The following is a 27,896-nucleotide window of genomic DNA, read 5'->3' on the forward strand; positions in this document are numbered from 1 at the left end:
GCGAGTGATATCACTGGGCGTGGCGTCTCCCATAGGCCGCCGGGAGCTGGCTGCCCGCGTCAGGCGGCTTCCGGAAGAGGTTACGAGGGGCCGGAAGGTGCGCGGCGCGGCACACACAGGGCTATGGCGAAGCCTGGGGAAGGACGTCAAGGGGGCCCTAGACAACCAGCCAATTAGCAGCAAATACTTTACACAGCTGCTACCAATCAGAAGTGCCAATTTCCAAAACAAGGGTGACGAGCCAATGGGAAAACCCTGATCCGCCAGAGTCTGGCCAATCGAGTGCGGGCCATGGCCGCGGCCTCCCAGCGGCAGAGGGCGCGCTCCGGGGCGGGCGGGAGGCGGTGGCGCTGCTGAGGGCGGGGCGGCGGAGGTGCTGTCGGTGTTATCGCTGCTGTCGCTGTTGGTGCCGCTGCCGCGCTCCCGGCTCGCTGGCTCCACCTTCCGCGGCGCTGCGCTCCCGCGGGCTTGAGGGGCAGGTAGGGCCGCGCGGCTGGCTGGGTGTGTGCGCGGGCGCGCGTGCTTGCGTTTGTGAGATCCGCGCTCCGGTTCCCCGCGCGCGGTGGGGCCCCTCCGCCTGAGGGGCTGCTGTCTGGCGGGCGCGGCCGGCTGCGGCCCATGTCGGTTCCTCTGGAGGAGGGCGCCCCTGGGGCGGGTTTTCCGGCGGCGATGAGGAGCCGGTTGACTATGAACAAAGGGGGCAGTGACGGACGAGCGGGGGGCGGGCGGCGGCGCTGGGGGTCTCATGGTTCGCTGGCGGGGGCCGGGCCCGGCGGGCTGGCGGCGGCCGCTCTGCGGGAAAGCGGGTGGTTTAAGAATTCGCCTGTTGCGCTGGGACGGGAATGAGCCCTGACGCTTGGCGACCCGCAGCGGGACGGTGTCCGGCCCTTCCCCGCGTTCTCCCGGGCAGCCGCCGCGGCCGCTTCGTCCGGGACGAGTTTTTCAGTAGTTCCGTGCGCTCTGTTCTTTGTGCTCGCGTTCGTACGTCTGAGGGGAAAAACAACGCCGTTTTCCGTCGCTGTTACGTGTTAAACTCTTCCCGGTGAGGCAACGCTGATGTTGTTGCAACAGAGTCATAACTGTAATGCGGGAAGTAAAAACCAAACAGAAAAAACAAGCCCAAAATTGTAAATAACAGTCATCAGAGTCGATTACCAGAGCTTATCCTGGTGTAAATTGTGTTGATAAATCTGGATTTATTGTTACGACGCTCATTCTGCTCAAATTGTGGGTCTGTTGTGAAGGAAATGTCCAAGGGAACTGTAAACCAGAGTCTTCCTTCCTTAATTTGCTAGGGAATGAAGCTACTTTATATAGAGTGTCTTTGTTTTCTTCTGTTTCTTTCAAGGATTAAAAAAAAATTAAATGTCGGAAAGCTATGAAAATAGAAAGCAAACCTTGAACAGTATCTCACTATTTTGTGGGTATGGAACAGGTGGGAGGAGATGTAACTAAACAAACAGTTATGATAAAGAATGTGAGATGAAGAGTTGTTAAACTGTTGCTGTGTATTCGGTTTCATTTGTTTCATTTAGGTGTTTAATTTTGACAGCAGTCAAGTTTGTTTCTCTTTACAAAAAAAAAGACCCGAAACCGAGTTACGTCTGTGTTAAGTGATTTATTTCAGCTGACAGAATTGTGTGGTTGTGTCCATAAGTGTTAGATTAAGCAGAAGAATGAAAACGGTTGAAACGTGTCATGTGCTGCTTTCCCTGTTTCCCAAAGCGTGTTGCATGTTTGAAATGCCTCATGTAATGGCCCAGTGATGCACGAGCGGGCACATGGAATGTTTTGTGGTTTTGCTCTCTGAGGGAGATATTTCTAAAAAGGCTTTCTATTAAGATTTCTATTTTCCCTTCCTCATCTTAATGCCAGTCCAAGTCTTGTTGAGCAGTTTACAGTCTGCGTAAAGCACGACATAATTTGCACTGTAGTTCATTATCTGCAGTCATTCATTTAAACTGTCGGGGAGGTTAGGGTGGGCAATAAAACTGCTTTGAGATCTGCCTAGGTCAGGCTTGTTCTGTGTTGGGTAGGTGCTTGATGTCCAGTTTGATTCTTGGCTGGGCTGTAGTTGTTTTGGTCAGTGACTCCTCTCTAGGAAGTAGTAGGGATGTAGCTGCACGGGCACCGTCTCCTGTTCTCACTTGTCTCTGCTGAGGTCAGGGTCTGCTGTCCTGTGCCCCTGGGTGGGAAGTGTACGTATACGGAGAACTGTTTGGATCCAGCTGCCTGAGCACATTATGCTTGTTGCTGCTCTTAGGAGAGCAGGAGGTAGCAACAGAGATGAGGTCGTGGTTCAAGCGCAGCCGGTACCTCAGAACTACGTAGCCGCTGGCTCACTTCCCCCCTTCCTCCCCCCGCTCCTGGGGGAATGGGGAGGAGAATCAAAAGAATGTAACTCCCACGGGTTGAGATAAGACCAGTCCAGTAACTAAGGTATAACACAAACCACTGCTGCTGCCACCAATAAAAATATTGATAAGAGAAATGACAAGGGGAGATAATGTAAAAGGGGAAAGGGAAAAGAAAACAATAAACACAAGTGATGCACAACACAATTGCTCACCACCCGCTGACCGATAGATACCCAGGCCGACCAGAGCAGCGATCTGGGCCTTCCGGGTGACTCCTCCCACTTTATATACTGGGCATGACATGCTGTGGTATGGAATACCCCTTTGGCTAGATTGGGTCAGGTGTCCTGTCTCTGCTTCCTCCTGGCTTCCTGTGCTCCTCCTCACTTTCAAAGCATGAGACTGAGAAGTCCCTGATCAGAGTAAACATTACTTAGCAACAGCTAAAACCACTGGTCCGTTATCTTAGGCTAAAGTCAAAAACACAGCACTGCACCGGCTACTAAGAAGAAAAAGTAACTGTTACAGCTAAACCCAGGACAGATGAGCTTTCATTTCATGTAGGCAGAAGGGTTTTATGCTGTCTGCCTTTTATATTCACTCCTGTTCTGTTTCAGTCTTCCCTGCTCTCTTTGCAGTATTCCCATTATTCTATCACCCAGGGTGTAATGTCTCTTTCTGGGGTACAGTTTTGCTATGTGGAAGCATTGGTGAGCTGTTTATGTTTTCATTTTACAGACAGGCATCTGGATTCACAATTTCTGATTGCTGGTCAAAGTTTTGACATATGATGCTGTAGAGGGTGGATTGATTTTTGACAGAATTGATACAGTATTTTGAGCTTGTTGCCTTCTCTCCTGACTGTCATGAAGAGGGGGAGAAGGCTGATGCTAGAATACATGCTCTCTCTGTGCTCACTGTGATCTTCACTAGACTCATACCAGCCCCAAAGTTCATAATTCAGCTGAATCGCTGAGGCTCGCAGAGGTCTATCAGCAGCAATCATAACATTTTCAGTGTTGCTTTGTACTCTTCAAGAGCTAATTTGAGATTCCTGTAACTCAGTAATTGTATTAATAGTGAACTCAGTGATGTATGGCAAGCTGATATGCCTCTGTATCTTAAAAGAATATGTCTACACACTGCATTTAGTTTTAAGCTTTGGTTCTGTGGAGAAGGAAGCGTAGCAAGGACCACTGACATACAGTTGTTTGCAGCATTTAAGCCTGAAGAATGCTTATTTGAAGTATTTATAATAGCTGAAGCCATTAATGTCAGTAACGAGCAATAACAGAATTACTTGGTCAGATGAAGCTCAGTAATCCCCAGTGCTAGTAGTTCTCATCCCCAGATAATAGTAATGCATTTTCCTCTATTCTCCATTCATCTCTACATAAGCTGTCTACACAACTGTATGCAGGAGAAGAAAGGATCAGTCCTGCGCAGTTCCTTGTTCTTTGGGACTGAGTTTTCAATTGAGGGAACTTGTGTGCCTGGCAAACTTTAAATAGTTGCTGCCTGGATTTGCGATTCAGGAATGGAAAGACTAGGCCAAAGTTTTAAGGAGTGTGACCTTCCTTTTCAGAATAATCAAGGCCTATATTCATTCTATAGAAAAACTCAATTATCTGCATTTTGTGTGAATTTATTGACTTGTGTTCCAAAGATCTGTTCTGCTTTGCAAGATAATCTAGCAGTTGTTGTGTTGAAAGCCCTTCTGCCTGAAAGATGGTGCTAGGCATATTCTACATATTGCGCATGTCCTTTAAAACTTACCTTGAATGCCTCAGGAGTGCAACCGTCAGTTCTGCCCATGACCTTAATTACTGACACATTAGTCTGCTTTTTTACTTTTTCAGATCCCATACTATTTCCTTTCCCTTTCTTTCCCATTCCCTCTTTCAGTGAATTGCACAGAGTGAAACAACAGTAGAGTTTTTGCTCTTCTAGTAATTATTACAAGCATCAAAGCAAAATTTTAACTTTTTAAATGTATGCACATATGTATATTTGTTTTAAATTCTGCCCCTGCAGATGGAGGAGAAAAGCTGTTGCTAAATAGATGGGTCTTTTTACACTTTAAAAGTGAATGGCATTAAAAATCAAAATGTGATTGTCTGCCTTGTATAATAACTGAGTAATGTGTTCCTGGTTGCTGAAGAGGATCTAAGGATAATTTAGATGGGAGAGATGCTGTTAGAGGTGCTATCTGAAAAATATATCTCTGAAAATATCATCAAATGTTGGGGCAGTGTGACTGTCAGAGTATGTTAAGGAAAGATAATTTTTGCCTGAACATTTTATGGGTGCAAATGAGTAAGTAGGAAAAAATAGACAACTGCTTTGAGTAATAAATTACACCACTCACATATGTTCGTCACTTGCTAGTTATTCTTTTATCTGTGATGCCAGTCTGTAATGTTTCCATTAACTTCATTGTTATAGAGAAATAGGATCTGCAAATCCTCAAGTTTCAGTATATCATTTATTCCTTAATATTTATACTACAGGTGATAAATATAGTTGTTACTGTGTTGGATGTTTTTCATCTGATTTCAAGTTGGTGTGGAGTATTGGGCTTGCTTTAAAATAGTAAACCTGATCTTAACACTTGCCCAGATCTTTATGTATGCAAGACTCTTGTGTTGACAAGGTATTACTTTGTCAGTTTTTAATTCAGGGGACTAAAGCATGTTTTACATAGCTTGCTATTTTGATGGGAAAGCATATGCTGATATTGCTGCTGTCTTTGGCTAGTGTGAAAATTTCTTATTCTTTGAGTTCTTAAAATGTGAATCATGAACATGTAAATAAAAAATACTCAGATACCAAATAAATTTGCCATTTATATTTCTTCATAGATATGCTGTTTTTACGCATTAAAACATTTGTCTTATAAGTCTTTCATATGTATACCAAAAGCACAGTATCTGTTACTAACTTGTGGAACTGAAAAACATTTACAAAAGGTGTTCATTGTTATTTCCTTTTGGAGAATAGATTAGCGAGTGCTGTTTATATACCTAAACAAGCAGTATCTGAACAATTCCTGGTAGTGAGCTATTGTAGCTGCCCATGATGCAGACTGATTTATTTATCTACAGACTGATTTTACTTTTACTTTTTCAAAACTTGTTGATACTAGATGTCTTGGTGGGAAGTGAGGTGAAATGAGGACCTTGGAGTACTTCCATTAATTTGCTTAGTGACCTGAAGAAAATTACTAGGTTTCTAATGCCCATTTTAGGAATGTGCTACTGTAGGACTAACTGTGTCACTTTAAATGGTGTAGGTTTCTTATGGTTGTTAAAGGTGTTTTGGAAAGGTTTGCAAATATTAGATCTGAAAGCTCATCGGACTGTTTCATTATTCCAGGTCATTTGGAGAAAGCAGGGTATCTTCTCCAACCAGTTTCTCTTCTCAGTTGGGATTTTGTTGAGTTTGCTGGGGATTATTTTTGGTTTTGGTTTACTTTATTTTCATTCTTCCGTCATTGATGTGAAATTGTAACCTGGCACAAAATACTGGCTATTTTTAGACTAACAGGAATGTACTGCATGTAGTCCTTTTTTTTAAAAAAAAAAAAAAGCCAACTATAAGTTCCTACAAAAAGTACTTTTCAGAAAAAAATGTATTTCCTTAAGCTAAAAGACTTTTTCTAAATTTCAGTGTTTTTAGAAGAAAACTTTGTCTTACTGATCTTTATTGTAAAAAAGTTGTGTTCTTACATTGCAATTAGTTACAACTGTGCAGCTGTGAAACCAGACTTAACAGCATTATCTTGAAGGTTATACAGATGGGTTTAGCCTGTTTAACCTGAGTATTTGGAAGTCCAGTAAGTGAAAGACATGAAGGAAAAAAAAAAATAAATCACTCATTCAGGCTGCTTAAATTGGATGAAAATGTCAAGCTGATCATTTTTTCAAATGAAGTAGGTAGGCTTTGCTGCTGGTAGTTTCCAAGGTTTTCACCTTGGAAACTACCGGCAATTGGTAGATGCTATTAAAGCAGTAGTGTTTTGCTTCTGGTTACACCTTAGTGGTTGGGTGATGATGAGAGACTTTAGAATGAGGCTTGATGGTAGTTTTCTTCGGATTTTATTAATAAACATATCGGGTTCTTGAGCTTATTTCTACTTCAGCAAACAAATAAAGGAAGTGTAAAGCTATTAAAAAGGGGACAGTGTGGAACCTTAGGTTGGTTTACCAGTAATCCATGCAATCTGTGCTTGTAATGTGGTTCAGTTTCACTAACGTGACTGCATCATCCAAAGTAAATAAGTGGAAACCTACAGATAAAGTAGAAATTGGAATAAATGTTTTCTGTAGAAGTGTTGTGTAACTGGGCACTGACAAAGGAGGTGTTGGTTCTGACCCGGGGCTTCTACCTGTGTTGCTATTCAGTGCTTTTGCTAAGTTTTGCATGATGGACTTAGTGTTGATGTGAGGTTGGATCTTTCTTGTCCGAATGCAAACTGCTGTATATTAACAGCCATTTATCTTTCTTCCTTTTTGAGGAGTGGCATATCCGAAAAGTGGATGTTCAGGATAACATGTCCAATGTGTCGGAAGAGAGAAGCACTAGACAACAGGACATTAAGAAGGGACTCCAATTTATAGAGTATGATTTTGTGGTTTTATTCTTTTATGCTTATACATGTGTATATATGCAATGGATAGCTCTGGGAAAGTCCTTTTAATGTGTTACCAGGAGAAAGAGGAGGACCTGTGTTTCTCCTCAGAACATTTGCTAACACTAATATAGAAATGGGGAGCAGTCTTGAAGAAAAGACAGAAACCCTAGTTGTTCTAAAAGAGAGCAGATTGAAAGTGGGAGGGCATTCCTTGTCTGCCTTTGAGAAATACCAGCTCTTGAGTTTTTCTGGTGGGTGGAAAATGTTGATAGCCTGAAAATCCACCTTATACTTCTGGACAGCCACACATAAGACTAGGTTGCTACTGAAAGGGATGGGTTTTTCACAACTACCTAAATGTTTCAACACTGGAGCTAAAAGTTAACCTAATGAAAAATTATCTTAATAGCTAATTTTCATTTGTGTCTAAGCCAGATTCTTCTCAAAACAGTCCAGGATAGCTTAAAGTCATTGCAAACTTTCACACTAATTCACTGCTCATGTAAGGCATTCTTAAAAAAAAAAAATCCAAAACAACAAAAAAATCCAAGGGAAAATAAACCTGCCCTTTTACAAATTATTTTGAAACAGATTCTCACATATGGTAAGGTAAAGGGTTCCTGTTTTTTTTTTTCCTGAAAAGTTAGAAGTAAATATCTCTGTTCTGTGCTACAGAAAATCTGTCTTTTGTCCTACAAAAGAACTCTTAAAATTCCTGTAGTATCACTGGTATGGCTTAATTAAAATTTATGTGTTCTTTTGACAGATAATCTGTCACTTGAAAATACTTACAAGAAGACTGCAGTTCTCCTCATGTGTAATCTGTTTCTCTACAGTGTAGGGGAGAAAGGAAATTGTTTTTAAATTGAGGTTTTAAAGCATTCAAAACCTTAATACATTTTGAACAGCAGAGTTAAGGCTGGCTATGTACCTTTAAATGAAAATAAGTTATCAGTAATAAGAAAACACAGTTCTTTAATCAAAACTAATCTACAGCACTCTCCCCTTTTTCAGGACAGGCAGTAGACAGTATTGAAAGATTTGCCTGTTGCAGCAAGTGAGATTGTTTTTAGTAAGAACCAATATTCTCCAATGTGATTGTCTTTTAAGAAATTTATGTAACACTCTGTAATTTCTTTTTTCTAGATCTACTTTGCCCTATCCGGGGACACAAGAACAGTATGAGGTAATGAAATTACATTTGCATTTCCAGAAGAGTTTTTAATGTGGGCCTATCTTATTTGTTCTTGGTTTTAATCGTTTAAGTAATGATACAGTATGAATGGTAAATTACAGTGTCTCAATATTGGTACAGGAGGGCTAGTTACATTGTGATACAAGTGTTCGGATATTTGATGCCCATAATTCACTTCTATAACAGTTCAGATTAACTCTCTGTTGATGTTAGAGATGAATTTGGGGCATTCATTGGATAAAGCAATATGCTATTCTGAGAAAAATTTAGGATAGCAGAGCAAAAGTGAGATAAAAGGACCTCAGTCACATAAATCTTAAAAGCATATTTTGTTTCTGTACATGTTGTTATTTTGCATAATTTTTCACTTATATGCTCAGACTCATCTTCTTAGCATTTTTATTCAATGGTAGGTGGTTTCATTGGATTTGAGAACATATTAGATAAAAAATGCAATCTCACATTTTACATTAAGAAAAGCATTTAATTTGCAACCTTTATGTACTAGTGGTCTGCCAGTTGCTATGGCTGCTACTTGCTAAAAGAAGGTATGGAACGTACATGTTTTTTCTTAAGTTAATTATACAAAGTAACTCTGTAGTAGTTCAGCTGCTCTCTTATTTGCTTGTATTGGGGTGTTGAATATTAGAAATTATCTTGGACAAATGTCAGAATTAAAATACTGACAGAAGTTTGGCATTTCATTTTGTTTCCCTGAAGCCACCAGTATAAATTTTCGATTTAAAAACGTGTTTGGAAACATGGAAGATAAACAACAAAACTGCTGCTGATGCGTGTTTCTTTTCTTTGTTCCAGTTATTTATACGAGGGCTTGTTAGAAATCTTTTTAATGAGGGGAATGATGTATATCGAGAAGGTGATTGGAGAGGATCACTGAGTCACTATACAGAAGCTATAAACATAGCTGATTATGCTAATTCTGAAGAAATCCATGTTTCTGATGATATTTTAGAGAAGCTGCACGTGAACAGGATAGCATGCTTTTCAAATATGGTAAGCTTCTGTTTAAACCATATGATTTCTGTAGAACAGTGTACTAACAGAGTATGAAAACATAGGAAGTTTCCTAGTGAGTGGAAAGCTTTTGGTGTTGGGTTGAGAACTGGCAAGTTTCAAACCATCTTTTTGCCGTATTCTTTAATATCTTCCTTTTACAAGTATAATCCTTGAGATACTTTTGGATACTAATACTAAAATATTAATATAAAGGAGTCATACTAGGCTTGGAAGTTGGTGGACCAATGTTTTTATCCATTTATACTACTGATTGCACTCGAGTCTATTTCTTTCTCTGTGGAATAAAATGGCTCTTATGAAAGAGCTCAATTGTCTTCATAAATGTCACTGAATTTTACATGAATGACATCCCTGCTTGTTTTTAATTGTGTAAGTTGTTGGCTTAGCAAAACTTACACATGCAGTGTGAGTGGCCTTGCTGCATATTTTAGTGTTTCAGTACCTTTATGTAATAGTTTCAATTTGGTGTTTTGATGATAAAGTTCTGATTAATGCCTTATTACTTTTTTTTTTTCCCCTCCATATAGGGATTGCATGAAAAAGTTTTAGAAGACTGTGAAATAGCATTAAGATTGAATGAAAACAATTTCAGAGCTCTCTATAGGAAAGCAAAAGCTTTGAATGAACTGGGAAGGTACAAGAAGGCTTATGATGCTGTAGCAAAATGTTCTCTTGCAGTGCCACAGGTAGGTAAATTATATATTGATGATTGTTTTAAAATATTTAATACAAAAAACAAATACATCAAGACTATTGAAGGTTTTTTTTTTAATGCAGTATTTTTTATTCTTCTGAGAATTATTTCTTGTTATGGAAGTGAAGACTGATAGCAGAGGTTATCATCCCCAAGCTCAGTTTGTTATGTTAACTTTCAGCAAAAGACATGGTCACTTTGCAGTGGGGGTCAAGTGCCAAAAACTTTTGAAATAAACACTGGAACTGAATTAATAGTTTCAAATTCTCTACAGTCAGAGATGTACTTACAACATAAAGAGAACAACCCCTCATAATTATAATGTACAATATTGATTATTTTTGAAAACGCTATTTTAGGTTTCCAAGCATCTAGTAATATTCTTACCTGTGCATTGTCCTCATCTGAATAGCTTGCTATGCACCTCTACTTTTAGGCTGTATCTGTATTAGCAAGCAGCGTATGGTATACTAGGAGAGGATCTGTAAACTGAAATGCTGAGGATTCCATGGTTGTTAGTGGTGATTTTGTTTAGGTTTTTTCTGGTGTGTGTTTTGGTTTTGGTTTCTTTTCTGGGGGGGGGGGGGGTTTGGGTTGGTTTTGTTTTTTTCAAGAACATTGCTACAGCACCTTCAATTTAATTTCATCCAAAATTAATCTAATTTGGCTCTCTGACAACTTTGTAATGCAAACTAAAATGCAGTGAGTAAGGAGGATACAAAGATTTCACTTCAGAAATGCATGTCAGATTTGAACTAAAATGTTGATGAAAACTTTACGTGCTTTGCTTAAAATAGACTGATCACAGAACAGAATATTATACCAAAATTACAGCTAGACAAACTGTTGAGCATAGGTTTACCTCTTGATTTAGAGGGGGCTTCAGTTGTGTTTCCAAAGACATAAGTGGTTTATCTGAATGTGTAATACTGGACTTTGGATTTTCACTTTGCACCTCTAGAGCTGAATGTTTTCACTTAAAGTTAATATGCCTTAATATAAATTTTATAAATAGCCTTTCCTAGCTGTAGGACACACTCTGGAAGCTAAATTTTAAAATCATTTAACTGAATCATTATTATAACTATAGGACAGACTGAAATATGAACAGGCTTTTAACTCAACTTTTCTAATTGTATGATGCAGTTACTGCCAACATATGGAGTTGCCATTACATATTCAGTAGTGTTATGTAGTAGCTGACATTATGGTAATCGGAAATGTGGCTCTCAATTTGTATAAAAACAAACAAACTCCCATCCACTCAAAGAACAAACATGCTCCCCAAATGACCAAACAAAAAAATATCCACCCAGAAAAAATCCCATTTCTCTGGTTTTGGAAAAATCTTTACGTTATTCTAAAATCACTTAAATGGAAGAGAAGGATTCTGTCTGTTTTCTGGCTTTTTTTTTTTTTTTCTTCCTTTAGTTCCAGATATTTTGGAAGTTTTGCTTGAAGGTAGTAGTATTTTTCAGCATTAGCTTGCATACTTTTTTGAAAGAATAAAGCTCCATTAAGAGACATCCTGCATGTAGGAATATTGCAGAATACAGACTGAGATGTAAACAGATATCTTGACTAGATGACAATACATGTAAATTATGAAACTTTATTTATGTCTTTTAGGATGAAAGTGTGATTAAGCTTACCCAGGAACTAGCTCAAAAACTAGGGTTAAAAATAAGGAAAGCATATGTAAGAGCAAAGGTAAGGTTTTAATTTTAACATTGAGGTTTCCCTGTCTTAGTAACCACTTTGTATTTAATGAAGGCATCTTCTCATTGCAGCCACCCTCCTCCAATTCAATTTCTAGCAACGTATCAACTCAGGTAAGGTTTTACATGCTCAAAGTGCAAGCTGACTTTAGAGTGCAGGGAATAATCGTTTCATAATTTCATGGTGATGAAGTGAAAATGGTACAACTGACATTTTATGTAAGATGCTGTTAATTTGGTCTTTAGGGTTCTGTTGATCTTTGTGTTCAGTTTTGCTGTATATATAAGGCAGACTAGGATGCAAGTTAGCTTTCTAGAATAAATGTTAGCTAAATCATTAAATCCAGTGCAATGAATATATTTACTTTTAATGCCTTGAGGCAAGGGCATAGTTAATATGCTGATTTATTTATTTATTTCACTTTGTTGACAGTTATCAAAGTGAAGCGTACTGCCATTAAATCCCTTTTGATTTATGCATTTGTCCAAATACAACCTTTATTAGCAGCTGAACTTGCATTTATCTTGCTGTTTGTACTGTGTCTGAGCAGCAGTAATGAAGAGGAGCTCATCTTACAGACCTTTTTCATGGGCGCGTAGACAATTTAGCTGTAAATGAATTAGGAAATATAGGAACAGCTCATTTAAGGTCCTGTTTAGACTTTTTTCATTCCTTGGAGTGGTTGGTTGCAGATTTTTAGTGACCCTCTGAGTTGATTTCAGTCTGCAAATAGATGCTTTGTCTAAAAAAACTATATAAATTCTGTTATACTTCACAAATTTAAGATTTTATGAAATCTAAGTGTGTGGACTTATATTCTTAATCTGAATATTTATTTGAAGATTTTTAATTACTCTTATGAAAAGTGCTGAGAGGTATTTTTTTTTCTCACTTACAGAATTCTTCTGTAGAAGATATTGAGTTAGGTGAGTCTTGTGTTACAACCTAGGAAGCTAGGTGTGCCATACATATATGTTGTATTTTTTGAGAAAATCCATCTTGTCATTTGAAAGATCTGTGGTAAAAACTGTGATCTGTTTATCTCTAAAACTACATATTTAAGTGCCTAAGCAAATTTCCTTTCAGTCTCTTCAAGTTGATATGATTGTAACTGCTCCTATAGCATTTGTCTCATACTGTTGTCTTTAAGTTGGAAAAATAGGAAGTGGAGAATATGCCAGAGATTTAGTGGAGTATCAGGTCTGTAACTTTTCCTCTTTTTAGTTTGAGTAATATATAAACACTTGAGATACAGGTACACATGAACTGGAAGTTAATGGAAGTTAGCAATATTTAATGTGGCTTTGCTTAAACATCCTTCATGTTTCTCCACTCCCTCACCCCTCAGCGTAAAAGTTGTCCAAGGTATTTTTACATCTTTGAACAAAAGTTCCAGTCATTCCTATCTTAACTGTTTCAGATTTATCTGACCAGAAGCAAGAGATGTTTTCTGGTACTTCTTCAACAAACTTTGAAGTGTCTAAAGTGTCATCAGCAGCTGTACCATCTTTACCTTCTATTATGCCTCTTCAAGTGGAAAAGGTTTCTTTGCCATCTGCAGTGCTGGCAAATGGAGGAAATGTTTCTTTCTCTGTGTCAGAACCATGTTTAGATTATGGAGATGGAGATATAATTATTGGGGAAGAACTTGATGAATTGCTTGATTCTGTGCCTGATCCAGATGAAAGTGTAATGGTAAGACTTTTTCGTTTGTTTTCACTCTCAAAAGACTGTCCTTTTGAGTAGGATCTTGTATTTTTATCAAGTAGGCTAGCAGTGAAATGTGAGTTACCTTTTTTGGTTATGTTGAGCTCTGTGTGTGCACAGTTGGGTTGATTTTCTCAGGTGCAGAGTCTTGCAAATGTAGACATACCAGGGCCCAGCAGAGCTCCAGGGACAATTACATTGCTTTTGTGTGATGGAAAACGTGAGTGAGGTTGCTGGGGGAGGGACACTACTTTGTAAATACTGCTACACGACTACCAGTACTACCACAGTGGGAGGGATACTACTTCCAGGAAAGAGTGACATAGGTATTTGAAGTCCAGGCTAGTATGTTGGTTTTTTTTGGGAGGTGTTTTTGTTTTCTTCTGTCAGAGTATTTTTGATGAAATAAACACTCTCAGAACCTGAGAGTGTGTTGGAGTGCTGACCCTGTAGGAGTAGAAACTGTAGTTAAACATATGCTGTTAGCTTTGTGGGACAGTAGTACTTGTGCTGTGGTCTTCGATTGCATTCATTAGTATCTCTGCAATTGGAGTGTTGTCCAGATCCAGCTCATGGATAACCAGAAATAGTTATACCATCACGAGTCTAATTTTTAATACTTTTTAGAAGAGATTATTAATTTAGGCACATGAAGAGTTGTTCTTAATTACACCACCATTCCAGAGCTAGAACAGACTGTGAAGCATACAAGTTCCTCAGCTATTAGTCAAAATGAGGGCTCTGGTTGATGAGCAGAGATGTCTGAACTTATTAGCAAGGTTACTGTCTGTCTGCTGTGGCTCTGTTGGTCATTTGGAGATGTTAATATTAGTATGCAATGTTGAATGAGGCTGTGCCATATTTAATTCTTTAGTTAGTTGTGATTTCAATTTTTCATTCAGATGTGGATACAGTTGGAAATCTTAAAATAAAAAATGCTTGGACTTCTAATTTTCTGTTTTATGCACTTTGTTTTGTAGAAAGTATTTTGGAAATGTAGCCATTAATTACTTTTAATAAAGCCTAGGAAGTTTGCTGTAGTGAAAACCAGGAAGCCGTACAGTCTTCCAAGACTGACTGCAGTCCTGTGTACTGTAGAATCTTGAGTGAGTTGTAGGCTAACAACTTGGGGAACATAGGGGATTTCACGTTGGCCAGACCCTGTGCAGATGTGTTTGTTCAAACTCCAGACAAGGAGGAAGCCTCCTGGGATGACAGAGAGGGAAGGAAAACTGCCCTACTTGGTATGTCCTTAGCAGAGATATACAGAAGGATAGGTTATTTTTCAGGGGTGGATGGGAGAAGGTGATCTGTGCTTTGCAGAGTATAGTATCATTTTATTGTTTCTGAGGCTTTATTTCAAAGCTAACTCTACTGTACTGCAATTTGAATTCTCTTTATTTAGAAAAAAAATCATGTCGATTACTGACTCTTCCTACTCTTCCCTCTTGTCTTATATTTTTAGCATAATTTGGAAATTTAGCCTGATCTGATTCATGAATAAATCCAAAACTTAATAAGTTAATAGACTTCAGCTAACTGAACCACTGAAGCGGTTGATTTCTGCGTAATTCCTTGCATTAGGACAGGTTTAGGGTTTGATCACTGTAGTCCTCTAAGTGCACTGTAGCTCTGTTCAGTACTGCAGTACTGTAGTGTGCCTTTTACTGTTGCTTTTCAGTATGTTTATAAAAGCTTTGCATTAATGTTACTAAAAGAAATGCTATTGCAGATTGTGCTCTTGAGAATTATTTTTTTTTCTGTGTGAACATTTTCTTTAAATTCCTTTTTTTTTTATTTCCCAGCAAACTGCAGGAGTCAGAGGACCAATTCCCCCAGGAAGCGTGGCTCCCACTGTACCTTTCTCTGCCTCCTTGCTGGGGACGCTGCCAGTTAGTGCAGGATTTGTTCCTTCACCTTCTCTTTCAGAAATCTTTTCACAGCCTTTGGCTTCTTCACTGGAAAATTTTTGCTCACCATTAAGCACCTTTTCAATCAGTGACCCAAAAAGAGGTAATAAATGAGTTTCAATATATTTAACCTGTTATGATGAGAGTTGTGCATGAGCCAACAGGCTTCTTCTTTTAAATGAGTTTTCACAACTATTCACTGTTATTTAACACTTAAATAACATTTGATCTGTGCTCACAATTTTTGAGAGTATTGATAATCAACATTGGTTGTACACAAGAATTTATAAATAAAACTTTTGTTTACTTGCGGTCTGCATAAGCATACTCCAGTTCAGTCTTTACTGCATTTATTGTGCAAGTCATTTGTTTCAGGTGAATAAGTAGGAAGAAGGGAACCATGTTCTTTTAAACTTCTTTTTTTCTCTAAACAAAGGTGTTCCTACATCTTAAACCATTTCTTACGATTTAGCAATAAACAAGAATTCTAAAAGACTAATAAAACTGCGTGCTCTGAAAAGATACCAGTAATGCATGTTTGATTTCAAACTCTGGGGACTGTTATTACGTAGTGAAATAACAAGATACAAACAGTCAGTGAACTAGAAAAGATAAAATGAAGTTCTGTCTCTAATTACTAGTTATACAGGACTGTGCTGTCTTTAGAACAAAGCCAAATTCACAAAATAAAACTAAAAATAGAACAATCCTCTTACCCGTCTTTCATCTCATTTTTGATAGGCAGGTATTGCTTATCTATCTACCCTTCTTGTACTGCACAAGCAGCTTCATGTTGCTTCAGCATATGCCTGTGAAGCTACTGTTGATGTTAATCAGATAGTTACTAGGTAATCATCTTCCATGTCAGTTTTTAGCCCAGATGTTTAAAATGGGCTTTTACAGAATACAAAACATAGTCCTAGCAAACAAAGAAGCCCCCTTGGTGTTTGTCAGAAGACCAACCCTTTGATACTTCTCAGGAATGATAAATAATTTTTTGAGTAGGATATTTTGTGAACTGTGAAATAATTAAAACTTCTTTGTGTTTCTTTAGACCTCTCAAGTTCAGCTTCTAGAGATGGAACACCAACACTTAGCAGCAGTAATTCCCCATTGTTTGTAAGTGTTTTCTTTCACATCAGTTCAAGTGTTAACATTTTGAAGGCTTAAACTAAGATCATAATTTTCACAGTAGAAGTTTCTATTTTTAAAAATGTGGCACTTGTACCATTAAAATGTGTTTTTGGCTGAAAGACAGTTGTACAGTAGCTCACAGCAGCAGTAACTGAACACATGAGAAAATCTACAAAGCTTGTTCTATAAATGCAAACCTTGACTACTGTCATAGCCACTTTTCCATTCTGAGGAACTTGTAAAAGACTGTGGAAGTGTAAAATAACCAACCTAAGAGAGAGGAAATCTCTTATGATCCAAGTACCAAAGACTAGGAATACTGGAGAACTGGCCTAGTACAGGAGCAGAGCAAAGATCACCTTGTGTCTGAGAATCTATCCAGTCTCTGTGTTCTAGTCATGCTATATATTTTCAATCATGCTGCTGGCCATTGATTATGTGGGGAAGGGTGCTCGAAGGATTGCATCCTTGTGAGCCAGGGTGTAGTAATAATTAGCGTGTTCTTTTTCCTGTGCCTGGTTGGATCTTGTTATGTGCTTAGTCTTTGCTGGGTGTATGGCGCTTGTAAAATCTGTGTCCCCTTCTAAAACCTGTGGCTAAATTTGTATTTTGATTTTTTTGTTTTGTTTGTGTGTGTGCGTAGTTTTTCATATGCTTTAAAGAATAATTCAGTAGGTTAAATTTTAGTTGTAGATAAACTATATGGATCAAGTAAAATACGTTTTATTCCAACAGATAAATGGCCCTAGTAGTTTGTTTGGGTCTGAAAATTACATGGGAATTGCCGGCCAAACTAGAAATGACTTTTCAAATGTTTTTAGCAGTGCAACTGCTAATATGCCCGTATCTTCAGCACTTGCGGGAAGAAACCCACTAGAAGGCACACATGAGCTAAGACAGGCCTGCCAGTTATGCTTTGTCAAAAAAGGTAAGGGGCTTTTGGACTCAATTGGGTTGATTATAAAAAAAATATAAAAGCATACATTTAGAATTTCAGTGTTCTTAAGTTATACTGTTGGATTCTAAGTAGTGTTAATCCTGACTTGTTCTTTGCAGATGTAGTATGATCTTATGGTTAAGGAACTGGTAAAATGTTTCAACAACTGTTTTATTATCTTTCTTCTTGTCTTTATTTCTTGTGCTAATAGATTCTTGATTCCTAAACCCACCACAAATCACCACACGCTTTCACCCACCTGTATGTAAGGTCATTCACGCTCTGTATTCGCTTTCCTCCCAGCCCCCAGGGTACTGTGAAGAATGACACCTTTGCTCAAGACTAAAAAAAACTTGCAATACTCTCTCTGATTGGCCATGGGGAATTGAACTGCAGTTCAAAGTGCCTGGTAACCTTCACATCCCATCTGTTTTATTGTTTTTTCAAACTAATTCTAAATCATAATCTGAGGCTTCCAAACCTTTGTAATAATTAACTCCACTGTATTGACTGAAAGTATCTTAACCAATATTGGGCTTTAATATAACTAATCCTTTATAGGCCTGAGCTGTTGCTGTTAAATAGAGTCATATTCTAGAGACAATAGCTTTTATTAAGACAAGTCTTAAAAATGAGCATCTTGCTTCACGTTATAGGTGTCACTGATATTGATATACCGTAAAGAATTGTACCAAGACACTTAGGGGATGACTGCCGTAGTTTTAAGAACTTACATATTGTTTTGGGGTTTTTTTTTACGAGAAAAATCCATGAAATGATATTTGAAAACCCCCTATGTTCTGCTAAAAGCACGTGCTATGAAATACTTGTGGAAGCACATAGCATGTTCCTAGCTTCACTTTCTGCATCAAAGCATCTATTTTTTCTGTTTCATTGCATCTCTGTCAAAGCCATTATGTGTCTCCTGCTTTTACTACCTACTTTTGAAATTGTATTCTTCATCAGCTTCTTGTCTAGGGGAACAGTCACATTCTTGGTTTTGCAGTCCCTTAAATACCAAAATTCACTGAGCATTGCTTGTCTTAAGACTCTCTCTCATTTCTTCTTTTTGGCGGTAATGTAATCTTCACTGTAGTATTTAAAGCTAGATATGTTTTTGTTTCCAAAATCACAAAATTCTGGTATTGGCATTTATATTTTTGGCATGTGCATACTCATTATCTAGCGTGTTTTATCTTTAAACACTAAACTATTCTAAACTATTCTAATTCAATAAAAGCTGAAGGTTAAGAGAGCCATTTACTGATCCTTGGTATTCATCTGCATTGACAACTTACAAATAAGCAAGTTCAGTTTTAAATTGGTGTTACGAAAATGTATACTTTGGAATTTGGAAAAAAGCGGCAATTTGTTGGTGTTCCAAAGTAATCTTAAGGTTGTAACAAATCATTCCTCCCCACATAACTGTTTTTTTCCTTGCTGAGACTGGTCCTTTTGTAAGTATTCAGTCTTTTTCTATTCTGCTCAACGTGGCTGTTAATGACTTTTGGTTCTTCAGAGTTGCTGGTGCAAGTAGGAACTCTATCCAGAGTATTTGTGTATTTTGCTTTGGGCTTATGTGCCAGCCTGTGTATGGAAATATTAGAAGTATGTTGCAGTATATGCAAATATAAGCAATTTTCTGTGGTTGTTTCAGGTCCTAAATTACTGGATTACGCTTACCATCCCAGTTTAGAACATAAATGTAAGAAGGATATTCTAATTGGCAGGATAAAAAACTCTGAAGATAAATCATGGAAAAAAATACGTCCCAGACCAACAAAGACACAGTACGTGGGACCGTATTATATATGTAAAGGTATGCATTACATACAGTAAAATGATAATGTCTGCACTCAAAATAACATAGTTTATTTTTTCCACAGTGAAATACAGAGTGAGTTCTTTTACTTGCTCATGGGAGGTACAGAAGGAAGTTCACTGGGTTGTTTATATTTTCCAAGGCTGTAAAGAGAGCCATATTTTGACCATTAATGGGATTATTTAGAGAACATGTGCTGTACTTCCATACTATTCTCCATGAATAACTTTGCTTCCTAGTGCTGGGATATTATTCCTAAAAGAAAAAGCAACAAAAAAAAAGAAGAGCATTCTTGTTAGACTTCTGTAGTATGAGCCTCTACTTACGATCTAAGCAAGATAACTCTTGCTTGAATTAAGAGCTGTGTTTAAGCAAAAGGTATTCTGAGTTCTGAGCATTGTTGCCTAGACCAGAGAAGGTAGTTGATGGAGTTATGCTTCAGCCTTTCTAATTTCTTTCAGTGTAAGGTTTTTTCTTCTGTCAGAGGACTTCCGTGATCCTTTTACAACTGATGTAGCTTCTTTATTAAAAACATTTGAAATTGAGATAGTGGATGTTTTAAGATAAATAAGATAAAAGTTGTGTAAAAGCAATGTCATATTCAATGTTACCATTCTAGATGTTGCTGCTGAAGAGGAATGCAGATATCCAGGTCATTGCACGTTTGCGTATTGCCAAGAGGAGATCGATGTGTGGACACTGGAGCGCAAAGGAGCCTTCAGTCGAGAGTCTCTTTTTGGGGGAAATGGAAAGATCAACTTGACCGTGTCCCAACTTCTTCAAGAACATCATGGATTATTTATGTTTCTTTGTGAGGTGCTGCTTTATTTCTAATGACACAATAAAAATGATAAGAAAATTACTTGGAAAGAAATGCTTTGGTTCCTGCATGACTATTTCTTAAATTTTGAAATGCATATTCAGTAATCTGGCTAGCTTTAGATTAGAGAGTAGCTGAAGTCTGTTAAAGTCTTTAAGGTAAGGTGTATTTTAAAATATATAAAATACATACTCTATAATGACCTGGTTTTTGTATTCCAGAAATGTTTTGATCACAAACCGAGAATAATAAGCAAAAGGAACAAGGATAACTCATCTTCTTGTTCTCACCCTGCTATGCATGACTTTGAAGATAACAAGTATGTCTGAAATCCCATCTCTTTAAGTTTCAAATTAAAAGCAAAGGTTTGGGGGTATTCTATTTAATACTGATTTTCATTTCTTACCTGTTGATTAGCTTCTCTTCCTTGTTAACTGTTAAGATTTGGTGGTATTGCTAAGACAAACTTGCTGAACAAGGATTGTCTCATGTAACTACATTGAAAGTGAACTGTTTCTTTATCAACACATTCAAAAATAGTGGTATCCACCCTCATGTTTGAATCTTACTTGTTTTGGTGTCAGTTTGTTAATAGTTTTTCTATCTAGTGAGCATTGATGTATGATGTCGCACACAGATGTATCATGGTAAATTAATACAGGAAGAATTCATAAGTTTGCTCTTTGTTCAGTCTGTTTTGCTTATTTTGCTGTCGTTTTAACTCAGCTGGTTAAGAAAACAGGTTTGCCTTAATTGCAGTGTCTGAAATAGACTGTAGGCCTTATAAATCCAGTTGATAAAAAATAGTGTGAGAAAAGCGTTTATAAATATCCTTTGAAAGTTAGCAAAGTGCATAGTGGCAGTGGTGTTAATTAAGTTTTGTAGAATTAATAGCCTTACATTTTTAAATGATGGAAATGTAAGTGGGAGCATTTTTAATCCTTTATTTGTCTTCCACTTCCCTATATTGAGGAAACACTGAAGCTGTAAGAGCTAGGCTGCTACTGTGATGCGTCAGCTCTTTCTTTAATGGTGCGCTACAGAAGAATAAGTACTTGCTTCTTGTAATTAGCTCAGGATATGCACTTGAAAGTGGACATGATACACTTTCCCTCTTGGAAACCAGTGATGCAGTTCAGTAATGCTTTGCAGAAGAGAGACTTTTGGAGTTTACAAGAGTACTGTTTTGTTGGTTTACTCAGCCTAGAAATAAATGATAATTAGATGCTCCTTCCTTCTGGGAACTCTTTCCAAAACAGGTGCCTTGTCCACAGTCTGCGTGAAACTATGGTGAAATATTCCAAAATCCGCCCTTTTCAAGTTCGATGTCAGCTTGACCTGTGCAGACATGAGGTGCATTATGGCTGCTTACGAGAGGATAAATGCTTTTACGCTCACAGCCTGGTAGAGCTTAAAGTCTGGATAATGCAAAAGGAAACAGGTAGGTTTGGTAAAATGCTCACTTTACTCTTAACTGAAATGCCACTTCTTACTTGTCTCAACCCCTTTCTGAAATCAACAACCCAGGCCCAGTGCATTCACTTACAATTTGCTGGAATCTTGTATAAAGCATAGTCAATAAACAGTAATGTAGATAAGATAAAAAGTTTTGAGTAGGCTACTAGCTAGTCAAAATCAGCAAGTTTTTGAGAGTAAAAAATGTCAAAACTGCTCATTATGATCACATTTTTTCTTGAAATACAACTAGGAGTCTTGAACAGATTTAAATCCAAGTCGAACTAGATTTGGTTTTCTTTTTTAAACCTTCAGAGTTTGGAAGATCTTGATCAATTTTTTTCCAGCTTGAAATATTTTATTTATGCCATTGTTTCCCTTCATCCCCCATTAAAAGATCAAATTTTTCTGCAGTTAAACCTTTCTTTCAGCTTAGTGCCATTCTGATATTCTTACATAGTGAACCAGAAATAAATCCTGCCAGTTTACTCCTCTATCATTAGCGTATGTGTTGATAAAACTTAATTGTTTTTCTGTTCTTGCTTACACAGGACATTTGGGGTGCTTTTCGTTGATCTCAACCTTTTTTTATTGGCTTCTTTGAGGATAACAAATTTTGCTACTTTGTTTCTAGCTGACAGCTTTTGAACAGTTTGTCTCTCACAGTCCCATTATTTGGTCAGGAGTTCCAAGCAGTTGAACTGTTAATAGGAAGTGATTTTTACCCTGTAATAGTTGCTCATTCTTCCTGTCTTGCGCTGTATGTCAGCAGTACTTTAGATATTAAGTAATCACGTTGGATCATTGTGGTACATGGAGGAAAAGGGGAAACTTGGCAATTCCAACGTGTTAACAGCCTTTCTGGCATTTTTGCCCCTTTATGTCTGAGATTTATCCTGACTTGTCCCCTTGGAGTGGTTTAAACCCAGCCATGCAGCTTGTTCAGACTCCCATCCCTTCCTCTTTCTTCCCCTCCCCTTCCCCCCTCCCCCCCCCCCCCCACTCCCAGAGGGATGGGGAGGAGAATTGAAAGAATGTAACTCACACGAGTTGAGGTAAGAACAGTCCAGTAACTAAGGTATAACACAAACCACTACTGCTGCCACCAATAATACTAATAAAAAGGGAAATAACAGGGGGAGAGAATATGGTACCACCTGCCGAAATGAGCCCGACCGAGCAGTGAGTGCCCTTCCAGGTAACTCTCAGTTACATCCTGGGCATGACGTGCTGTGGTATGGAATACTTCTTTGGTCAGTTTGGGTCAGGTGTCCTGTCTCTACTTCCTCCTGGCTTCCCCTCCTCCCTGGCAGAGCATGAGGCTCACAAAGTCCTTGGTCAGTCTAAACATTTGAGCAGTAACTAAAAACATCGGTGTTATCAGCACAGTTCCGAGGCCGAAAGTCAAAAACACAGTGCTGCACCAGCTACTAAGAAGGAGAAAAAAATGACTGCTACTGCTGAACCCAGGATACGCCTCTTTGAAGAAGAGGTTGGTTCCTTGTTGCTTCAGCTTTCTATCTAGATTCTTTTATAGGTAGCATGACATGAGATGTCATGCTGACCTGAAAATTTTGGAGGAAGAAAGTCTATTTGACAAAAGAACTGTTTCTTTGCTGATTTTTCTGTTCTGTCCCTCCTTGCAAGAGTCTTTAAAAGTTTCTGTGTGAAAGTAAAACAGTTATTTTGTCACCAGCTGCCCCTACAAAGTCAAGAATAGCAAATAATTAACACTGCAACTTCTATTTGGAAGTAAGGGTTGGGGTCTCCAAGAAACTTGGTTTGCCACAGAAGGCATATTTGTATTTTATGTGTTCATGCTGCCCTCATGCTTTGCCAAAGTCCCTCTACTCTTTGAACGAGGTTCCTGTTCTGAACGTAAGGTGCGGGAAATAAAGGAATGCTACCTCATGAAAGAAATGTTTTACCGACCCCCAGGTCAAAACATAGATGACAGTCTGTATTTGTGTGGAACTACGATTATGTGTGAACACTGTATAGCTGCTATAGGAACCTTAGTGAAAATATTTATAAGAATGTTTTGTGGTTTTATTCTAAAGCAAAACCTAATTAACAGGGCTTGTTTACAGTCTAAATAAGGCAGGGGTGATCCAGTGTCTGTCAGCTTGCCTTTTGGGTAGTTTTTCTGAGTGACATTACAGGTTTAGTACTTCGTGTTTAAATAAGTACTCAAAGATGGACCTTATTTAAGCAATATGTATTTAAAAAAATGTTTATGTTTACTTTTCATGTGATAACATATACAGGATTTCTGTTTTGAAGGCCCATATGTGTGTGTATGATGTAAATGTATATTTATACCCACACGTGAGTGTTTGTATATGTATACAATATATAAAAAAAACAACAGATAAAAGCTTTGGAGCTTCAGAAATACTCCAGTTTGAACATGCCTGCCATGCTACAACAGTCGTAAGTGCTTAAGAACTTTTCCTTTACAGGTATTTCACATGATGCTATTGTTCAAGAATCAAAGAAGTACTGGCAGAACATGGAAGCTAGTGCACATGGATCACAGGTATTTTTGGTTTTCCATTAAACTAATTCTACAGTGAATTTGGTGATTGTTCTTTTTCTATATCTATGTATAATGTATCTTACCTTAGAAGTTAATTTTTTAACGCTCTCTTCAAATAATCTCTTTGTAGGCTTTCTTTGGCTCACTCCATTTACTCTAGAACGCTGCTTTGCTTCTGTGCAATTCTTTGCTTTGCTTATTCTATCATAGGCAGAACATAAAACCTAAATACAGTTTTAAAGTCAGCTGCCATAGGGCAATAAATTATCTTTTAAAAATGTAGGAATTTTATATGTTTAGTTTGTATATATTATCACAACTCCTGGGTTTTGAAATCAGAGTAAGTTAAATAAAAAGGCATTTGTTAAGAAATGCCTAGTTTGAAGTTACAAGCTGAACTATTACAGTGGGACATCTGCTTCCAGACGTGTTTTGAACTCTTCTTGTAGGGCTTAATTCATAATTATGTATGGATTTTTTGCAGATACAAAATCCCTTTTATTGTTATTTTTTGACTTAAGGTCCTTGGGAACCAAATGAAATATGGATCACTTAACTTGAAAATGAAGTTTGTTTGTGGTCAGTGCTGGAGAAATGGTCAAGTTAATGAGCCAGACAGAAACAAAAAGTATTGTAGTGCAAAGGCAAGACACCCGTAAGTAAGATGACACAATGAAAGTGTTATATCAGCCAGTTAAAACCTCTATTGGGAGACCTTGTTATTGCTTGGGAAAGAGTCATATAAGGAATTTAAAAAATATATTGAAGCAAAACACTGTCGTCTTGTTGTTGTGTATTAATAATTGGCAATGAGAAACACTTTGGTGGCTGGTTGGGGATTTTTTGTGTTGGGGTTTTTAATTACCACGTACGCAATTGTGGTAAAGTTTCCGCAGAATTCAGCTAAATTAAAAAAAAAGCTTTATAAAAAAACCTTTCTGGGCTTTCATGGTTCTGCTTCTGTGTACACATTATGTATTTTTTAATAGTATTTTCTGGGTTTTAGATGGACCAAAGATCGCTGTGTGGTGCTAGTAATGTCTAATGAACGTAAAAAGTGGATGACCATTCGTCCTCTTCCGGCAAAGAAACAAGTGCCTCTGCAATTTGATGTATGTTAATCTAAAACTTAATGTTTTAGTTCAGAAAATAGGCTAACTGGAAAATACTAGTTGTTGGGGTGGTTTCTTCAGCTCTGCAGATATTTCCATTGGCTGGGAATTTGTTTATAGTTGGTGGGAATATATTTATAACGTTTATACAGAGTTTCAGCCTTAGAAAAGCACTGATCTCATTACTGAATTACCTTCTCTGTGGAAGTTCTAAGTTCTGACTAGTTCCAGAAAATATTTCAGAAATAGCTTAAATATATCTGTAGACTGGTAATCTGATAGGCAAAAAGCAGTCATAGTGGTTGCTTCCAGCAGTTTGATTTTTCTCACTACAATATATGAGGCTTTTATAAAGTAAATACGATTTTATTTTTCATGTGATATAAATAGCTGACTGGGAGGGAAAACACCAGCCAAGACTGAATTCCCCCCACCCCCCAGTTTTTACTATCATCTGTTTTATTTTCTGTTCAGAAGGATATATTTTTTAATTCACATTACAGTTGTGCAATCATATTACTTCGCGCAAGAAATGTCAGTATGATGGAAACTGCTCATTTGCTCACAGTCCTGAGGAGAGAGAGATGTGGACCTATATGAAGGAGAACAGCAGTAAGTAGAAGAGTAAAAAAAACCTTAAACCTTGTAAATCTAATTGTTCTGCTTTTCATTCTTGTTCCTCAAGTTACTTTTTAACCCACTTTCTTTCACTGTCTTTTATAGTAAGCCTTGCAGGTGCCTTTTATTTTTTTTTTTTTTGGGGGGGGGGTGTTAATTTGAATAGACCCAGACTGGGTATTCAAACTCAGTATTAAATAAAAAAGCTACATTATATATTTGTTGCTTTTGTGGTTTTTAACAATAGTTTGTATGATTGTTTTTTTAGGTGTCTTAGAAACAGTATATTGATCCATACTGCAGTATTGTTTGGTGTTTATACTCTGTATGCCATGTGCACACACTAGGGTTCTGCTGATAGCGTGGGGGCAAGCTATTAGCAGAATTCCCCCTCCCCCCATTGCACTCACTGTAAATTACTATTCATGTTACTGAATTAAATCAAATTACTGGGGAGATAAAGCAAAAAGTTGGAATAAATGACGTAAATTATATTACCATGGTCTACAAGAAAGCAGATTGAATTTCCCAAAGGCTGTAGTACACTTTATATTAGTACTTTAAAATTCAGGTATCACTACACAGCAACAATTATTATCCAGTGGCACAGTTGTTACCTGTACTTTGGGTGCCTGCTCAGAAGTGTGCAACATCTTACTTTCCCCTAGATAGGCACAATGGGTCTTGGTAAGTAGCCAGAGACTGATATTTCTCTAAGCTCTTATCTCTACACTGTGTAACTGTCTACATTGTGTCCCCTTTTTGATTCTTAAGACAGGTGGAGACTGAATTATGCTTGCAAACTCACTCATTTATCTAGTATTCTCAAACTTTTGCCTCAATTGCTAATTACTTATTTTAGCTTCTGCTCTCATTAGTTCAAGACTTGGAGCAGTTGTATGACATATGGCTAAAAAGTCAAAAACCAGAAAAGGGAGATGATACAGCTGCTCAGGCAAACAAAGAGAATGGGAAGCAAATTCACATGCCGACTGACTATGCTGAAGTTACAGTAAGTAATCATAGGTATAATTCTAAATTGAAACGTGGGGTTTTTGTTGTGTTGTCACATCCTCCCCAGTCAGTAACATGCATTGTTGTCCTTATTTTCTTGGTGCTTCCTTAGATCATAGGTATCTACGCTAATTGCAAACTTTTAACTGACACTGTAAAAAGCACTTCTGAATCCTCTAAAGCCAGTAGAGATCATAAACATCAGGTGATTGTTTAAAGAATTACATCTGTTAGGTTAACAACAAAGCAAATGTCCAAAATATATTAGGGGCAGTTCTGTGCTTGCAGTATTGAATTCTCAATGTTTTGTTTTCAAATTCACTGTAAATCAGGTGGATTTTCACTGTTGGATGTGTGGGAAGAACTGTAATAGTGAGAAGCAATGGCAGGGTCACATTTCTTCTGAAAAGCATAAAGAGAAGGTTTTCCACACCGAGGACGATCAAAACTGCTGGCAGTATCGCTTTCCAACCGGAAATTTTAGCATTTGTGATAGGTATGTGGCTTTTAAGATGTCAAAAATGCTAAAAAATGACAGTTTGTCGTGTCACTAATTAAGGTGGTTATTCGTTTTGACAGATGTTTCTAGTATTTCTTGCTTTGCATAAATCTTTGAACAAGAAATTAAGTAATTTACAGTATTTTAACACATGCTTTTAGAATTCAGGGAGTGACAATGTGCCCAATTGTGGAAGCAAATTAATGTTTGTCTGATGTTAAGCTAGTTTATTGCAGCTGTGTGAGATATTGTTGGTATTTTTACAAGTTTACTTAAGCATCTGCATGTTAATGCCCCCTGTTGAACACAAGAACCGTACCTAGCTGGACATGGTATTGGAGCTATAAGGCAAGTAAAAATGCTAGCATCAAAGCAAATTTGTTTGAGTATTTGTTACTGAAAGTCATTTATGAATATGTGGAAGAGAACTTCCAAGACCTACTGGTTTTCCCCAGTAGTGGTTGTATGTTTTGCTGGTCCCTTTAATTCTTCAATGCAACCTGTTTACCTGACTGCAGTCACAAATATGTTTAAAGTTCTTTTCACTGCTGGTATCTTTTTGAAAGGCTGAGAACTTCAGAATCTGCTTTCTGGCCTTAAAGATTCCATTTGCTTATATGGATACCTTTGTTACTCTGTTTCAAGTTAAAGATTTTTAATGCCTTAAAGATCTTGGGAAAATACACAGGATAT

General features: G+C 37.7%; 1 protein-coding gene across 2 annotated transcripts in view; it reads left to right on the forward strand.

Moving 5' to 3' along the window:
• Window positions 1–414: 414 nt before the first annotated feature.
• Window positions 415–27,896, forward strand: part of ZC3H7A (zinc finger CCCH-type containing 7A) — a 29,004-nt gene continuing 1,522 nt past the window's right edge. The window contains exons 1-22 of one of the 2 annotated variants that reach the window (XM_061376106.1): window positions 415–479; window positions 6,874–6,977; window positions 8,137–8,176; window positions 9,002–9,199; window positions 9,751–9,909; window positions 11,547–11,627; window positions 11,708–11,749; window positions 12,535–12,562; window positions 13,057–13,331; window positions 15,149–15,356; window positions 16,308–16,372; window positions 17,123–17,315; window positions 18,982–19,143; window positions 19,766–19,962; window positions 20,188–20,285; window positions 21,226–21,407; window positions 23,884–23,960; window positions 24,482–24,615; window positions 24,967–25,072; window positions 25,576–25,684; window positions 26,569–26,702; window positions 27,037–27,200. In XM_061376106.1, coding sequence (XP_061232090.1) covers window positions 6,910–6,977; window positions 8,137–8,176; window positions 9,002–9,199; window positions 9,751–9,909; window positions 11,547–11,627; window positions 11,708–11,749; window positions 12,535–12,562; window positions 13,057–13,331; window positions 15,149–15,356; window positions 16,308–16,372; window positions 17,123–17,315; window positions 18,982–19,143; window positions 19,766–19,962; window positions 20,188–20,285; window positions 21,226–21,407; window positions 23,884–23,960; window positions 24,482–24,615; window positions 24,967–25,072; window positions 25,576–25,684; window positions 26,569–26,702; window positions 27,037–27,200 — 2,720 coding nt within the window. In that variant the 5' untranslated portion in view covers window positions 415–479; window positions 6,874–6,909. Of the gene's footprint in view, window positions 480–6,459; window positions 6,978–8,136; window positions 8,177–9,001; window positions 9,200–9,750; window positions 9,910–11,546; window positions 11,628–11,707; window positions 11,750–12,534; window positions 12,563–13,056; window positions 13,332–15,148; window positions 15,357–16,307; window positions 16,373–17,122; window positions 17,316–18,981; window positions 19,144–19,765; window positions 19,963–20,187; window positions 20,286–21,225; window positions 21,408–23,883; window positions 23,961–24,481; window positions 24,616–24,966; window positions 25,073–25,575; window positions 25,685–26,552; window positions 26,703–27,036; window positions 27,201–27,896 lie in introns of those variants that run through there. The other variant, XR_009728880.1, reaches the window with a different exon arrangement.

The sequence above is a fragment of the Neopsephotus bourkii genome, unplaced genomic scaffold, assembly GCF_033783945.1.
Source record: "Neopsephotus bourkii isolate Nb327-2 ecotype Australia unplaced genomic scaffold, CSIRO-AGI_Nbou_v1 NB_1706, whole genome shotgun sequence".
NCBI lineage: Eukaryota > Metazoa > Chordata > Aves > Psittaciformes > Psittacidae > Neopsephotus > Neopsephotus bourkii.